This window comes from Salminus brasiliensis, chromosome 8, assembly GCF_030463535.1.
Source record: "Salminus brasiliensis chromosome 8, fSalBra1.hap2, whole genome shotgun sequence".
Taxonomy (NCBI): domain Eukaryota; kingdom Metazoa; phylum Chordata; class Actinopteri; order Characiformes; family Bryconidae; genus Salminus; species Salminus brasiliensis.
The window spans coordinates 4,665,185-4,682,967 of record NC_132885.1 but is presented as its reverse complement, the minus strand read 5'-3'; the positions used below and the strand labels follow the sequence as shown (position 1 = coordinate 4,682,967).

The 17,783-nt window shown below is 42.9% G+C and overlaps 1 protein-coding gene across 1 annotated transcript in view; it reads right to left on the bottom strand.

Moving 5' to 3' along the window:
- Positions 1-17,783, bottom strand: part of ttn.1 (titin, tandem duplicate 1) — a 145,681-nt gene that overhangs the window by 43,689 nt on the left and 84,209 nt on the right. The window contains 34 exon segments of the mRNA XM_072686177.1: positions 58-360; positions 446-1,033; positions 1,134-1,430; positions 1,540-1,737; positions 1,827-1,931; positions 2,022-2,612; positions 3,135-3,422; positions 3,510-3,800; positions 3,908-4,195; positions 4,837-5,142; positions 5,230-5,532; positions 5,627-5,929; positions 6,037-6,324; positions 6,426-6,725; positions 6,814-7,116; positions 7,202-7,501; positions 8,152-8,427; positions 8,546-8,708; positions 8,805-8,962; positions 9,048-9,347; positions 9,448-9,732; positions 9,828-10,148; positions 10,240-13,209; positions 13,302-13,595; positions 13,751-14,050; positions 14,144-14,425; positions 14,524-14,832; positions 15,133-15,435; positions 15,524-15,823; positions 15,983-16,264; positions 16,378-16,680; positions 16,804-17,106; positions 17,227-17,508; positions 17,610-17,760. Coding sequence (XP_072542278.1) covers positions 58-360; positions 446-1,033; positions 1,134-1,430; positions 1,540-1,737; positions 1,827-1,931; positions 2,022-2,612; positions 3,135-3,422; positions 3,510-3,800; positions 3,908-4,195; positions 4,837-5,142; positions 5,230-5,532; positions 5,627-5,929; positions 6,037-6,324; positions 6,426-6,725; positions 6,814-7,116; positions 7,202-7,501; positions 8,152-8,427; positions 8,546-8,708; positions 8,805-8,962; positions 9,048-9,347; positions 9,448-9,732; positions 9,828-10,148; positions 10,240-13,209; positions 13,302-13,595; positions 13,751-14,050; positions 14,144-14,425; positions 14,524-14,832; positions 15,133-15,435; positions 15,524-15,823; positions 15,983-16,264; positions 16,378-16,680; positions 16,804-17,106; positions 17,227-17,508; positions 17,610-17,760 — 12,634 coding nt within the window.

Here is a 17,783-nt window from a genome sequence, read left to right as displayed (position 1 = left end):
ATTCATTGAGTTTAACAACTATGTACAGTATGTACATCATACCCTGACTTTACTTACTTGCCATGACCTTTGTTGTAACAGGTTGAGATGGCTCACTGGGATCCCCAAAACCAGCCTTGTTCTCAGCAGATACTCTGAACTGATATTCAACTCCTTCAGTGAGTCCTTGCACTTCAAAATGAAGGTCAAGGATGGCTTTCTTTGATGCTCTTGACCACCTCATGCCCTTCTTTTCCTTCTTCTCAACCATGTAACCTGTAATATCACTGCCACCATCATCAGCTGGTCTCTTCCATGTAATAGTAGCAGTCTTTCCTCCAACATTTTCCACATCTGGTCTTGCAGGAGGACCCGGAGGACCTACAGGGAGCAATGTGTTAATTTCGAATGCAGATACAGATAGAGAATGTACATTATTTTTCCATCAGCTCGCAATACCACTTACCATAATTGTCCACCATCTTCACCGGCTCTGAATGTGAGAAATCGCCAGCTGCAGTATAGTTGACAGCTGAGACACGGAATATATATTCATTCCCTTGGATTAGTTTAGTTGCTACATAGTGGCAGTCAATAACATTTTCGGCAAGAATGGTCCAGAGAAGGCGGCTTGTTTCCCTCTTTTCTAGAATGTAGTGCTTGATTGGAGATCCACCATCTTCATGAGGTGGTGTCCAGGTCAAAGTGACTTTTTCAGATGAAATGCCACTTGCTTCAATTGGTCCTGGTGGTCCAGGAACATCCAAAACCCTTACTTTCACATTCTCTTCCTTGACACCAAACGGATTGCTTGCTGTAATGGTGTACTCCCCAGAATCCTTCCTGCTAGCGTACTTGATGAAGAGAGTGGAGGAGGTAGGAGTAGTTTCAATCTGGCAGATATCAGATGGTTTGAAGTACTTCCCTGCTTTTGACCAGGCTGAAGTTGGTGTAGGTTTGCCTAAAATGCTTGTTGCTGTAATGATAATTGTGTCTCCAGCTCTAACAGTTAGACCTTCCTTTACAGTTGAATCGATAATAATTGTTGGTGCCGCTGTGGGAGTAAAAAAATAAGAAGAATTTAAGTAAGTAAACACATGAATACAATACAAATCAATCTGACTGAATCAACATAATTCCAACAGTCCATTTACCATATTCATCCATGCACATGAGAGTGTCAGTTTGTTCAGAGGGTGGACTTATTGCTCCAGCTGCATTCTTGGCTCTGATTCTGAACTCAAACTTGCAACCTTCCTGCATGTCCATCACAGTATATGCACACTCCACAACGTTCACAGGGTTGGCCTTCACCCAGACTTTGGCAGGGAGGTCACGTCTCTCAACAATGTAGCCTGTAAGCCTGTGCCCACCATCATACAGGGGTTCAGTCCACTGAAGTGTAACAGTGCTTCTTGTGATGCTGATCACATCGGGTTTACCAGGAGGAGCTAAAATACGGTGCAAAAATAAATAAATGAATAAATAAAATGATGATGATGAAAAAGTCATGATGAATTTTCAAACAATGCATTTCAAGTATGAATAGGTTTCACTCACCAATAGCATCCAAGGCTACCAATGGCTCAGTTGGAGGACTTGGCTTACCAACACCAGCCAAATTTATTGCCATTACTCTGAACTCATACTCTAGGCCTTCAGTTAAACCCTTGACTTTGAAATCTTTCATTTTTAAAGGTGCTGGGTTAGCTCTCTTCCATAACATGCTGTTTCTTTCCTTGAATTCAACATGATAACCTGAAAACAAACAAAAGAAAACATGTAGTCAAATATAAATTCATTTTTTTCTGCTTTGCATTTAGCATGGCTCTGGAATGTCCCAGCACCTGTAATTGGTGAACCTCCAGTTTTCCTTGGATCTGACCAAACCAAGGTTGCTGAATCATGGCACATGCTCATGATTTGTGGTGGTGGTGGTGAATCTGGCACATCTGATAGAAAAATATAATATGCATTAAGAATACATATTGCCTCTGTGTAAATATTTGTGAAGAAATTTGTCTGAAGTGAACAGTACTTACTGAATGGATGCTTAGCAATCACAGGTTCAGATTTGAGACCCTCGCCAACTCCATATTTGTTTTCTGCAGAAACTCTAAACATATATTCTGTTCCCTCGTGAAGGCCGCCCACTCTGTGGGTATTTGTTTCCACTGCTGATGAGACGGTGACCCACATATTAGTAATGGAGTCACGCTTCTCAAGAATGTAGTTAGTAATTTCTGATCCTCCATCATCTTTTGGAACGCCCCATTTCAAGGTAGCGCCATCAGCTGTGACTTCCTTCAGCTTGATAGGTCCTGAACATATTCCTGGTTTTCCAACGACTCTGACGAAGATAGTGGACTCCTTTGATCCCGCGCTATTGCGAAGTGTGATGGTGTATTTGGAGGCATCGCTCCTTTGGCAGTCTCGGATCAACAGAGTTGTATGAACAGCAGTAGATTCTGCACAGACTCTTCCTGTGTCAGTCAAATTTTCATCCTCGCCCTTCTTCCAGGAGACTGTTGGCGCAGGTTTGCCAATTATGGGAATCTTGAGGCGGACGTTGCTTCCCTCCTTTGCAATGTAGTTTAAGTTCGGCAGATCCCGTAAATCACATGAGGGATAAACTGCAACAGATATGTAGATATGTTAGTACATACATATATCTCTGCCTGGCCAATAAAAAAAGTCTACTCCTTTGATCACCTAGACTTAATAATGTGCTCTTAACTCATTTCCAGTCATTTCTTTGCTTGATACAGGACAATAATGTAACCCGTTTGACACACAATATAATTTTCTCATCCCCAAAAGTATTGGATGGAGCTCTACCACCCATCATTCCAGAGAGCACAGTTCTATCACTGCTCCACAGCTCAATGCTGGGGGGCTGTATACCCCTCTAGCCCACGCCTAGCGCAGTTTTTGTTTATTTGCTTCAGAGAGTCCTATTCTATTGGCAATTCCGTTCTAGGACCAGGCAAGCTATGTGTAAGCGTGCACTTGCACATCTGTGTCAGTAATGTGTACAGCTTAAAGTATCTGAATGCATTCATTAGAAGGGGTGTCCACAAACTTTCGGACATAGTGTAGATGGATATATAAGTAGACAGACAGATTGATAGACAGGGATAGAAGTGAAATCTCACCGATAACATCCTTTGCTACAATAGAGAGCTCCTTCACTGGGCCATCACCCGCATCATTTGTAGCCAATACTCTGTATTTGTATTCCCTTCCTTCAACAAGATCTTTGGCACTGTACTGCATGTTCTTTGATCTTAGAAGCTCCTTCCACTTGTCTTCACCGTTAAGAACCTCCAGCACATATGCAATGATTCGACTTCCACCATCGCTAATGGGTTTCTTCCAAGAGAGAGTGCATGAATCTCTGGTTACGAGCAATGGCTTGAAATCCATGACTGGCCCAGGTTGTTCTGAAAAATATTGGAGTGATTTTTACTGTAGGCAGTCCCATACTGGAACTCTTATTACACATTCAATTTGTAACAAACTCCACTTACCAGAGGCTCTGACAGCATCTACTGTTTCACAGGGCTCACCAACACCATACTTATTTTGAGCCGAGACCCTGAAGCAGTAAGATCTTCCCGACTCCAGGCCTTCAACCTTGAAATATCGCTTGTCACAGCTGTTTGAAACTATGGACCATGCTTTCCGCTCTGCGTCACGCTTTTCTACAACATAACCTGTAATCTCACTTCCACCATCAATCCGTGGTTCGTCCCAAAGGATGGATGCACTGTCCTTTGTTGTCTCTTTCACCATTAGGTTCAGTGGAGGGCCAGGAGTATCTGCATTGTGGTGAAAGAAGAAAATAAAATGAAGATTGTTTAATAAATGAACTCATAAATTGACTCATAGATTCATTAAGGATAACCAAAATCACACAATAACTTACCAAGAACTTTGACAACAACAGTGTACATCTTCATTCCACTGATACTGTCAAGGTTGAGAATGTATTTTCCTGCATCATAACGATTCACTCTATCAACGCGAACCGTCGTGTCACTGTCGGTGACTTTAATAACGATTCCTTGTCTGTCTTTGATGTTGCTGTTCATCTTGGCCCAGGTGACTTTTGGAATAGGTCGACCTTTAATTTTGGCATGAAGTTTCAAATGTGCGCCAGCCTGTAGCACCACTACATCCTTCAGCTCTGCATCCAGTTCAGCTTCAGGTGCCACTGAAATGAACAATCACATGCAGTTAGGTTAGATTACAGTATGTGCCTAGCATGAATCCTCCTAGCAATTACCCATGTTCATGTTGGCCTCACATATGGATGACCACCAGGGCCAATTGATGGGACCTGAAGGGGTAAACCATGGACCCATCAGGGTTGTACACATCACACATGGGGCCTAGATGGGACTACCACTAGCAGCCAGTGAGCTATTACACCATGTGGGAGACCAGGGTTCGATTCCCAGTCTGGGTGACCGTATGCTGCGCTACACCAATAAGAGTTCCTGGGCAAGACTCTTAACACTACACTGGTCCACCTCTGTAATACGAGTTACCTTGTAAGTCGCTCTGGATCAGAGCGTCAGCTAAATGCCATAAATGTAAAAAAAAAAAAAAAGACGGGACCCATGTGAGATTAAGGTGTGTTGTAATGATGGGGCCCATTTGGGAAGCTCAACTGGGTCCCAGTAACAACACATTACAAACCCACTCAAAGCCCATGCCTACCTGGAACCCACCTAGCCCATGTTCCACCCATGTGAGCCCCACATGAGCATGCTGGCAGGGTTTATAAGAATATAAAAAATGGGTATATAAAAAATCTCATGTAACACATTAATTTTAGATTAGTATTCATACCAAACACATCCTTTGCAACATGTTTGTCTGGGACTTCACATGGCTGACTGAAGCCAACTTTGTTTACGGCGCTGATGCGAAGTTGGTACTCTGATTTCTCCAAAAGTCCAGTGACAACGTAGTGTGTGTCCTGTAAGTTCTTTGGGACGTTGCATCGGATCCAGTCGGTTGCATTGGTTCTCTTGCATTCAACAAGATATCCCAAAATTTCACTTCCTCCATCATTGGCCGGCTTAGTCCAAGACACACTGATAGTGCTGTTGCTCGTGTTAGTGACTTGAGGGGACACTGGTGGGCCAGGAGGATCTGTAGACGAAATTAGTCATAGATATTAGCTTTATATATCAATGTAATTTTTTTTACGATGTGCAGAAGACTGATAAATATACTCACGAATAGGATCAGCTGCAGAAGCAGCATTTGATGGGTCACTGGGTTGGCCAGGGCCAGCTTTGTTGACAGCAATAACTCTGAATTCATACTGAGCCCCCTCAGAGAGACCTCCAACTTCAAGTGTTCTTTCCAGCAAAGGCTTTCTATTGAGTTTGGTCCAGCTCACTTCTTTGGTCTCACGCTTCTCAAGCATGTATCCAAGGATAGGAGTGCCGCCGTCATCAGTGGGTTCTTTCCAGCTCACTGTCATTTTCTCTTTTGTAATGTTTGTGATGACTGGTGGATCACATGCTCCAGGAACAGCTGTTAAAGATTAGCACAACACAGCAGATATAAAAGACCATTCCTGGAAGGATGAGTAAACAAATATCATCAAAAATGAGGATGAATATCTTACTGAAAGGATCGTGAGCAACAACTGGATCTGACAAAGTGGCATCACCAGCTCCATAGCGATTCTCAGCACGGACGCGGAACTGGTACTCATGACCTGTGATCAGCCTCTCCACAGAGAATTCCAACACATCACCACTGATTTTAGAAGACACCTGGGCCCAGTTTGCCCTGCTTGTTTCACGCTTATCCACAATGTAATTTGTAATTGGAGAACCACCGTCAGCAAGCGGAGCTGTCCAGCTCAACTTCACACGATCAGACAGCACCTCTTCCAGTTTGATGGAGGCTGGAGGACCAGGTATGTCTACAAGAAGAAAAGAGGTTGAGTTTGGCAGCAGAAATGATATTTCATATGCAAATATACAACACAAGCAAGTCATGAGTCGTCCTGTACGTTTAGAAATTACTCACCCAAAACTGTGAGCTGTATGTCTGCAGTCTTAGAACCACTGGCATTCTCGGCAAGAATAGTGTACTGTCCTGTGTGGAGCTTTGTAACTGCTGTGAGGCTCAGAGAGAACAAGTGTCTCTTCTGCGCCAACTTCATGTCTTTATCATCCTTCAGAACCTTTCCATCTTTACTCCACGTGACCTTGGGCATGGGTTTGCCAAAAACTTCAGCTTCAAGGCAGACATCTGACCCGGCTTTCTTTGGCAACATCTTCTTCATCTGGATTGTGAGCTCTATTCTAGGAGGTACTGTTAACGACAGAAAGGCTACGTTTAAAACCTGCAAAACTTCTATGATGGTGAACATGAAATCACTGTTGATCAATCACCAAGTATCAAAAAGTAATTACCATTCTCTGCGGATATCAGGATGGGGTCAGTGACTTCAGATGGCCTGCTAAGGTTAACTGCAGTTTTTGCAATAACCCTAAACTGGTACTGAGCGTCTTCATCCAATCCAGGCACAGTGTACTCTTCCCGAGGTACGTTCTGGCTGCTTGTGTTGCATCGTACCCATCTGTCTCCAGGAAGCTTCAAGGCCTCAACGTAGTATCCAATGATCTTGCTTCCGCCATCATTCTTTGGTTTGGTCCAAACCAATGAAACTGCATTCTTGGCCACATCAAGTACCTCTGGTTTACCAGGTGCATCTGTTACACCATGAAAAAAAAAATATTTTCAGTATGATGCAAATTTAAGACACAAATTCAAACCAGCAAGTCTTTTGCACTGACTTACCGACTGGCGTTCTTGCGGTTATGAAGTCCGTCTTCTTGCTGGGTTTACCCTGTCCTGCCCGATTAATGGCAGACACTCTGAAAGTGTATTCCAGGCCTTCAATTAGACCAGCACAAGGATATTCTGTGGTGCGAACGACCGAGTCATTAGCCTTAACCCAAAGGAGGCTATTCCTTTCTTTGCGCTCAATGTAGTACCCAGTAACAGGACTTCCACCATCAGACTCGGGCTTATCCCAAGCCACAAACATGCAGTCCTTGTTTGTCTTTGTGATGCGACAGTTCAGAGGTTCACCAGGAACATCTGGGGAAAAAAACATGACGTGTTGTGATGCTTGAGGTAGAATAAAGGTTTTTAAGGTGTAAAACATGTCTGGTTTTCATCTTACCGAAGGGGAATTTAGCGATCATCCTCTCAGATGTAATCGGGTCTGAAATGCCAAAGCGGTTCTCTGCACGGACACGGAAGATGTACTCCTTTCCAGGAATAAGTTTTCCAAGTCTGCAACCAGTCTTGCCACAGCTGGACAGAGCAGTAACCCAGTCACCTCTGCTCACGTCACATTTCTCAACCACATAGTTGGTGATATTACTGCCACCATCTTCAAGTGGCTTGTTCCAGGAGAGTGTGCAAGCATCAGAGTCAATGTCACTGATTTCAAATGGAGGCTCAGGAGGGCCGGGGATATCTGCCAAAAAAAAGAGGTCATGCTTATTTGCATTCTGGTATCATGTTTTAGATCATTCTCATAAAAAATTTAATTGTAAATAATTAAAATATCACAGTACATAATTGTGAGTCAAGGTTTTTGTAAAAAAAAATAGTAGTTTTGTCATTAATTTAATTACAGTGTACTTCTTATAATATACATGCTGATCTAGAATCAGCTCAGAATACAGACAGCAATGAAAACTAACCTTAGATCATTGTCCTCACTCTAAAACTCTTGATAAATAAGGCTCATTATTCGTTTTGTATAATGTGAGCATGCTATAACTACTGTTTATTCTTAGCAAATCAGAATGAAGAATGAGGAAACAGAAAGTCCTTGTAAGAAGCAGGAGAAATAGGTCATTTGTGTCAACTATGGAGTTTCAATTTCAGAATTCATTATAATCTTTGGTTAATATAGCTGGCAAGTATGGATTGCAAATGATGAAGTTTAGCATACTGCAGATTCTCGATTTCATATAGAAGAAGGATTAGGTAACCTGAGGCTTACAGGAAAATTTGCTAACAAATGGTGAAATCCACAATTAATTTTAAATATTCAGCTCTATAGTGTAAAATGACTTAGATATAAAAAAAAAAAAGTATAAAAATAGGATAATTACTCACCTCTAATAACAATTTTCATAACTTCTTCCACTTTGGCTGAGCTGTTTTCTGCAACAAGGCTATATTGGCCACTGTCTGTTCTGGAAACGTCCTTTATGATGAGCACACACATGTTCTGGGATTTGTGCACAGCAAGGCGGCTTGAGGAAACGACGTTGTCTTCCCCTCGTTTCCACTGGCACACAGGTGCTGGCTTTCCAGATACAAGTGCTTCAATTCTGACTTTAGCTCCGGCCTTTGCAGTGACAGTCTCAGGCAAGATAATCTTGGGCTCCACTGAAAAATAAGGAACACAAACGACATTGAACCAAGTAAAATAATAATAATAATAATAATAATAATAATAATAATAAACACCACTGGAATTAATTAATAAATGATAATAATAACATACACATTTGTTCTTTAATCTCATATGCTTCTCTTGTTTCGGTAGGAAGACTAGCTCCCATGGCATTTCGTGCGGCGACTCTGAAGCGGTATTTCCTTCCCTCTTTCAGCCCAGCAATGGAGATGCATAAATCTTTGACAACAGTATATGATGTCCATTCTTCTTTCTTTTCTTGTTTTGGTTCTTCCTCCTCTACCACTGCTGGTGGAGGTGGTGGCGGCACAGGTTCAGCAGTAGGCTCTGCCTCACCTTCAACCACAACAGGTTCCTTGGGTGGCTTGGGTTTAGGAAGCTCAAGATAGTCAATTATGTAGCCATCAATCTTAGATCCACCATCCCTCATTGGTTTCACCCATCCTATCTTTGCACTGTTCTTAGTAATTTCCAAAACATCAACCTTCTGTGGTGGGTCAGGTTTGCCTATAAAGAAAAACAGGACGTCAGATTAAACCATTCCAGACACCCTTTCTAATTTCTCAAGCTCGTTCATTGTATGCATTCTTACTGATAGGATCAGAAGCCAGGTAGGATCTTGGTGTGGGTCTTGGAACACCTGGACCATACTCGTTCACAGCTGTGACTCTGAAGTAGTATTCTGTTCCTGGTACCAGATTGCTGACTTTAAGTGTTGTTTTGTCCACATTGGCTTTAACTGTCGCCCAGGTCTTGCGATCAATTTGACGCTTCTCTACAATGTAATGAGTTACTTCACTGCCGCCGTCAATTTCAGGTGGGGACCATGAGAGGTTGCAAGACATCGTTGTGATATCCGTGACTTCCAGGCCAATTACTGGTCCGGGCGTGTCTGCCAAAATCAAAAACATTTGTATGAAAATGTGAAATGTGACCTCTTAATGGTACCGTTGTAGTACTATGAAACAAAATATGGCCTGTGTTGTACTTACCAAGCACTTTGACATTGACAAACACTGCCTTTTCTCCTGCTGGGCTTGAGACGGTCAAGGAGTATTTGCCTGAATCGTCACGGGTGGAATCAGAGATGACAAGGAATGTCATCGTATCAATGAGATCCACATGACCCTTTTTCACAACATTATCAATTCCCATTCTTCTCCATTGAACTTTAGGTGGTGGTCGTCCTCGGACAGTTGCAACTAATCTTATTGGGCATCCAGCTCTAACGGTCAGACCCTTTTTCAGCTCAGCATCCAAAGTAACTTCAGGACTCTCTGTTTATGGGGAAACAAATATGAAAATATATGAAACGTGAAGATCTGGGCACTGCAATGCTTTGCATTGTTAGCATCTGTTCATACCAACTCACCAAAGATATCCCTTGGTGAGACAGCTCCCTCAAGATTAGTGGGTTGGCTCAAGCCAATCTGATTTTGTGCAGAAACACGGAATTCATATTCAAGTTTCTCGTCCAGACTTGTGACTGTGAACTCTGTTCCCATCAACTGGGCAGCAACATTGCACCTCTTCCATCCTTCATCTCCCTTCTTGCCTGCACCTCTGACTCGGAGCTCAACCACATATCCAATGAGTGGAGCACCACCATCGTATGTAGGCTTTGTCCACCCAAGAGTGATGGATGTCTTTGTACTGTCAGTTACTTTCAAATTTCCAACAGGACCAGGAGGGCCTGCAACCAGACAAGAGTTAGTGTTGGCAGAACAGTGACAGGAAATCAATGCATGAATTGTAGGTGTAAAGTGGTAAGTTCTCATACATACCAACTGGATCTCTTGCAGTGTATGTTCTGGAAGGTTTGCTTGCATCGCCAATTCCTATCTCGTTCTCAGCCTTGACACGGAACTGGTATTCATGGTTAGGCAAGAGTCCCGTTACAGTCATGTGGTTGCCAGCAATTGGGGATTTAGTAACTGGAGTCCACCTAACTCCGTGCTCTTCTTTCTTCTCCAGAATATAACCAGTGATGGGTTTTCCGCCATCAAAATCAGGAGAGCACCACATAACTGTCATTTCATTCTTTGAAATTTTGGACACTTCTGGAGCATCTGGTGGTCCAGGTCTACTGAACTGGGTCCTTGCAACAACTGACTCTGTTTCCACCGCCGGACCAGCACCCATTTTGTTCTCTGCTCTCACTCTAAAGATGTATTCATTTCCTTCAATTAGACGAGTTACATTAGCAGAGTTGGTCACAACAGCAGAGGAATGGACTGACCAGACACCTCTCTTTGTCTCACATTTTTCAATAATGTAGTTATAGATATCACATCCGCCATCATCCTCAGGCACCTCCCATGCTAACTTGCATCTGTCAACTGAAATGCCGGACACCTTCAGGTCTCGAACAGGTCCAGGCCTGTCGAGAACGTTCACTTTGGCTTCAGCAGCGCTGGTTCCAGCGGCATTTGTTGCAGTGATGATATATTTTCCGGTATCTGTACGCTTAGCATTTGTGAGCAGGAACTTAGAAAAGTTCAGACCAGTTTCCACTTGAAGTCGAGGGCATCTGCTGATATCTTCCTTGGCACCGTCTTTAGACCATTTGACATCTGGTTGTGGTTTGCCTTTAACCTCTGCCTCAATTGGAATGGAGTCTCCCGATTTAACAACCAGGACACCCTCCAACTTAACCTTTACTTCTGGAATTGCAAGTTCTTCCTTTACAAGGACTTCGGCTGTCGTCACCCAGTTACTCTCCCCACCTTCGTTCTTCGTTTGGACTCTAAATTGATATATCTGGTTCTCAATACATCTGTCTGCCATGAAATATGTTTCTTTAATAGCACCTTTGTGGAGTCTTTCCCATTCCTCTGCCTCCTTTGGCTTCTTTTCGACGTGATAAGCAAGATTGCGGCTGCCACCATCATATTCTGGCTTCTTCCACTTGAGGAAGACAAAAGTCTTTCCGATTTCACTGATGTGGAAGTTCTCAGGCTCGCCAGGTTTCTCGACTGGATCCACGGCAAGAACTGGTGATTTGGTTTCGGTTGGTGGTCCAGCGCCAATTTTGTTCTCTGCACTCACTCGGAAGAAATATTCACAGTTCTCCACAAGTGGAGCCTTCACAAGACGCTTAGTGCAGTCAGATGAAACCACCGTCCACCCTCTTTGATTAGGCTGACGGCACTCAATGATGTAGTTTGTAATTTCAGTGCCACCGTTATCCTCTGGATTTTCCCAAGACACCATGCAAGAGTCTTTGGTCACATATGATACCCTCAGGTTCTGGCAAGCTCCGGGAATATCAAGCACATTAACAATGATTGTAGCCTGTGCCTGGCCACTGCTGTTCTTAGCCTGAATTGCGTATTTTCCATAGTCTCCTCTTACAGCGTCTTGAATTACTAGATCAACATGTGGGAAGTTGTTGATCATCTCTGTGCGTTTGTCTCTGCTCAAAGCTCTTGCATCCTTAGTCCAGGTGATTTCGGGATCAGGTCTGCCTTTAACCCGGGTCACAAGGTTAATGATTTGCCCTGCCCGGATTGTTACAAGGTCACGGCATGCAACATCTACAGTTACTTCTGGAGGCACAAGGATGTCCTTGGCAAGCACCTTCTCTGATAGCTCTCTTGGCTCTCCGTCTCCCACCTTGTTAGAAGCTCTAACGCGGAATCTGTACTCTGTACCTTCAATAAGGCCTGGCACTCTGTATGCGCATAGCTTGATGAGATCCTTATTGATTCGGCTCCACTCTGCAGAACCTGACTTCTGGCACTCAACAACATAGCCTAAGACAGGGCTTCCACCATCTCTGTTAGGCTTGGTCCATACTATGTCCGCATATGACTTGCTCCAATCCTTCAATTTTAGGTTACTTGGAGGTCCTGGAGGAGTAATTGGGCGTGTGGCTTTTATTGGGTCGGAAGGATACGATGGCTCACTTACACCAGCAATGTTCTCAGCAAAAATTCTGAATTCATAGCTGTTGCCTTCGAAAAGACCAGAGACTCTGTACCTAACATCCAGGACTGGTGTTTTATTCACACGAATCCATTTACCAGTCATCTCCCTGCGCTCCACAATGTAACCACTGACTGGACTTCCACCATCGGTTTCTGGTGCAGTCCATGAGACTGTCACAGCATTTTCTGTGATGTCCGAACATGTTGGTGAGCCTGGAGGGCCTGGTGGATTAAACATATGCTTAGCGATAGTTGGAGGACTTTCAAGAGAAGCACCGATGCCAATTTTGTTCTCAGCACGAATGCGTACAACATATTCACGACCCTTCTCTAAACGTGGAACCTTAGCTTGTGTGCTTAAGTTTCCAGAACTCACAACAGACCAGGGCTCCCAAGGCTTCTTGACATCCTTCTTTTCAACAATGTAATTCATCAGTGGTGTACCACCATCATCTTTAGGTGGACGCCACTGGATAGTCATGTGGTCGGGCGTGACTTCAAGGATGTTGACAGGGCCAACTGGAGGACCTGGGAGGTCAAGTACTGTTACGTGAAGAGCGACTGACTTGCTTCCTGCAGGATTTGAAACGGTAAGGATGTATTCTCCACCGTCCGTTCTCGCGCATTCACTAATGCTTAGGACTGTGGAAGTTCCTGCAGACTCAATCTTGTATTTGCCTTCAGTTTTGAGCTCATTGCCATCACTTAGCCACTTGGCTGTTGGGATTGGTATTCCTTTCATGACTGCAGGGAGCACAATAGTGCTTCCAGCTTTCACAATAAGACCCTCAATGAGTTTCACATCCACTTCAATAGATGGCGCCACTGTAAAGAAACCATGAATATATGCGTTAAATATATTGTATCTGTTAGGTATTAGGAGTATTAAATGGTATATAATAGTAAAGAAATCTTACAAGTCTTCTCCTGGCACGTTATCGGCACGCTGGTGTCTGGTCGGCTAATTCCGATGGCATTTTGAGATTTTACTCGGAATCTGTAGGTTTTTCCCTCTTCAAGTCCAGTGACATGACACTGAGCATTGCTGACAGTTTTGAAGGGGACCCAGTCAGTGGCTCCATCTTGTTGATACTCTACAATAAATCCAGTAATTTCACTTCCGCCAGTGCGTTCAGGCCACTCCCACGCAAGCCATACTTCCGTTTTTTCAGCATCTACGTGGTGTAAATTCTTGGGAGGGCCAGGAGGATCTGCAGATCATAAAACATTAACATATCAGGTTGGGGCACTCAACAAAATTTAGAAGTAGTCTGGAGAGTTCAACCCAATGTGGAATTTTTTTATAGCTTATCCGCTAAACTTCAACTAAATGAAATGAAATAAAAGGTACATCATCAATACTTACACAGAGGATCAACTGCCTTGATGGGCTTGTTGGTTGCAACATATGCACTTCTGCCAAACTGATTTTCAGCTGCGACACGGAATAAATACTGAGTTCCCTCCATCAAGTAAAGAGCCATGAGGCTGAGCTTCTTGCATGAGGCACAGACTGGGACCCATTTTTCAGCAGCAACATCTTTCTTCTCCACAACGTAGTGAGAAATGACAGCTCCGCCATCGTCTTCTGGCTTTTGCCAGGTCAGGTAAGCTGATTCACTTGTAATCTCAGAGATAGTAAGATTACGAGGTGGTCCAGGTTTATCTGGGTCACAAAAAGACAAATTAGCACACACACACATACAGATTTGTATATATAAAATATAATATAGATATAAGATATATATTGTATACATACCAAGAACAAGCACTGTGCATGTCGCCGTCTTTGTTCCAGCAGCATTTTGAATGGTTATGGAATAGTTGCCACAGTCAGCACGGGTGCATTTCTTTATATGCAACTTACTACCTCTTGCGGTAACTTCAATCACACAATGAGCAGGAACCTCTCCATCATTCTTCTTCCAGGACACAGTGGGGATCGGCATACCTTTAATCACAGCACTTAGCGTGATGTCAGTTCCGATCATAGTAAGATGGTCACGTGCCATATTGGCATCCAGCAGTAGCTCTGGCTCCTCTGCAGATAAAAAAAAAGGAAAATGCACATAATTAAGATTAAGTCAAACTGCTAGCCATAAATCTAACTTCTGAAGATAGCAGCATAACGATAATTACCGAGTCTGTCATGCACTTTAACAGGTTCTTTCACGTAAGCTGGTTCAGATTTTCCAGCCGCATTCACAGCCATAATCCGGAAAGTGAACTCTTCACCATCTGGTAGGTTTTTAACAACAAAGTTGGTGTCTGGGCATGATTCAGGAGTCTCATTGGCCTGTATCCATTCAATTGCACCAGGCTTCTGATACTCGATAAGATATCCAAAGATTTTTCCTTTGCCATCATGGCGAGGAACACGCCATGCTAAACTGACAGAATCCTTTGTTTTGTCAACGGCCTCAGGCAGCACAGGTGGACTGGGCAGAACTGTAAAAGGAGAAGTGACAATATATTGTATTTAATGTATATAATTTAATATAATAGCTTATTTTAAACATACTGTATCTAAACGTTCCATTTATTATGCAAAGTTAATAATACATATGCATATATTTATACAAACAATATATGATAACATAACTGTTAATCTGTTGTGACTAAAAGTATTTTTAATTTAATAAAATGTGGATATTTGCAATTAAATGTAACAGAAACCATTAAATAAATCAGTCAGATAAAAATTTGGTGGGCCTAGCTCAGCATGTTCAAGGGACAAGAATAACCTACCAATGGGATCCTTAGCTAGAATGGGGTTCGATGGAGGGCTGGGGTCTCCAGTACCAATTTCATTCTCTGCTGTTACACGGAATTCATATTCACATCCTTCAATAAGATCCTGCACCTTATACTGGGTAACAGGGTAGATATGATCCCTAGTTACACGAGACCATCTCTTCGCCGAGGGCTCCTTCTTTTCCAAGATGTAGTTAGTAATGGGCTTGCCACCATCACGAGGACGGTTCCAAAACACCATGGCTGAATCATGGTACACTTCTTTAACTGTAGGCTGCTCAGGTGCCTCAGGTACACCTGGAAACACGATAAGACAACCCAAGTATAAATGACTAACAATCGGACGTTTCAGGATATACTTTCCTTCTCTTTGAATAGTACTTACGGAAACGATCCTTAGCCTTCATTTCTTCAGACTCCAGTGGGTCACTGATGCCGTACATATTCTCAGCGCTTATTCTCATGATGTATTCACGACCTTCCACAAGCTTGGGCACCTTGCATGTGGTCTTTGTGCTGGCAGATGTTACAGTGGTCCACATGTCTCTGTTTGTGTCTCTCTTCTCAATGATGTAGTTGGAAATTTCACATCCACCATCATCAAGAGGAGGCTTCCAAGAAATGACCATATGATCTCTGTGAACATCCTCAAAGACCACTGGACCTTCGGGTGGTGATGGGCGGTCTGAGAGTACACAAAGAACAACAACAACAACAATGTAAGAAATCAATAATGACATTCTTGATTAATATATATATATATATATATATATATATATATATATATATATATATATATAAAGACTTGACAAAAAGGATTGAACGAATTTTTTATGAAGCGTACCAACAACAGTGACGTTGCAAACGCCTTTGCGTGCACCGGTGCTGTTCTCGACTGTAACACAGTATCTTCCACTGTGTCCACGCTGGGCTTTGATAATCCCAAGGCACATTGTGGTTAGAGTATTCTTAAACTGAACATGTTGATCTGCTTTCAGCTCCTCATCATCCCTTGTCCACGTGACAGACGGAGCTGGCTTTCCTGAGTAGCGTCCCTGGAGTGCAAAGCTTTCACCAACACGGATAATAACTTTGTCACGGAAATCCAGCTCAATAGTCGGAGGTTCTGAAAGAAAGATACAACATCCATTGAGCTGGTTTTGCAAATGTGACTGAAATCAAAAAGTTTATAGTTATGATTTATGTCATTTTGAGGGATAAAAAAATAGATTATCATACCAAGCTCATCTCTGCATGTTATTGCTTTGGTGCTGAAGGATGGTTTGCCCTGACCAATTTCATTTACTGCACTGACACGGAATTCATAGGTGTCACCCTCTCGAAGACCATCGTATGTGAACTTCCTGTCCATCAGCCTGTCTTTGGTGACTCTAATGAATTTGTCCTTGCCAATTGGACGTGCTTCCAAGACGTAGGATGTCACCTCGCATCCGCCATCATTCTTTGGTGGCTTCCAGGTTACACTAATGTAGTCTTTAGTAACAGCAGTGACCTCAATCTCCTCTGGACGGTCGGGTACACCTGATTAAAAAAAAATGTAAATTATACACATATACATTTAAGTAACAGTGCTAGAGCTGGCTGCCTGCTTATAATATGAAATAATGGCTTTGCCATAAAAAATAAAAAAAAACGCAGACTTACTAAGACGTTCCTTGATGACGATTTCACATGCAGTTTCCCGGAATGGCCCAACTCCAACTGCATTTTCAGCTGCAACTCTGAAGAAGTATGCTTTTCCTAAAGTCAGATTACTGACCACACCGCTTTGTCTGGCAGCATTGTAGCAGCATGCCGTCCAAGCCTTGCGTTCAGCTTCGCGTTTCTCAATAATGAAGTTAGATATAGGAGAACCACCTTCATCTTCAGGGAAGAACCATGTCAGTTTGCATGAGTCGGTGCTAAGATTTTCTGCTGTAAAGGGTACACCCACTGGTCCAGGGACATCTAGGAAAACAAAATGAAATGAGTTATGGGTTATGAGTTATGAGTCATGTAACCGTGCTTTTGTCTTGTATTCATAGCATACTGATAGTAAAGTCGATGAACCTGAGTGTTCCTACTTACCTAGAACATCAACGATGACAGTTCTCTTGATCTCTCCTCCAGCATTATTGGCTGATAAGCTATAAACACCTTGTTGCTTTCTGTTGCAGTTCTTAATTACTAACGAGGTGCTGATTGATGTGGTCTCAACAACAGCCTCTGGGGGAACAGCACCTCCATCTCTGTTCCATGTGATTGCTGGAGTAGGCTGGCCTGACACATAGGCTATGATGCGGATGACGCCACCAGCATGGATAACCATTCTCTCTTTCATCGAGACGTCCAGCTCGAGCCCAGGAGCAACTGGAAAATAAAAACAAATACGACGTCATTGTTAGTTATTTTAAGACGTAAAAACGCTTGCAGTAGTGTTAAATACACTGACAGTGCTATTAAGAACTTACCTATTTTATCCTTCATTTCAAGAACGTCAGCAACTTCTCCTGGCTCGCTCAGCCCAGCAGCATTAAAAGCCAAAACTCTGAACTTGTAGAATCCATTCTCTTTTAATCCACTGATCACATATTTGGTTCCTCTGACTTCTGTTTCTCTGGCCTGTAAGCATAATAATTAAGTAC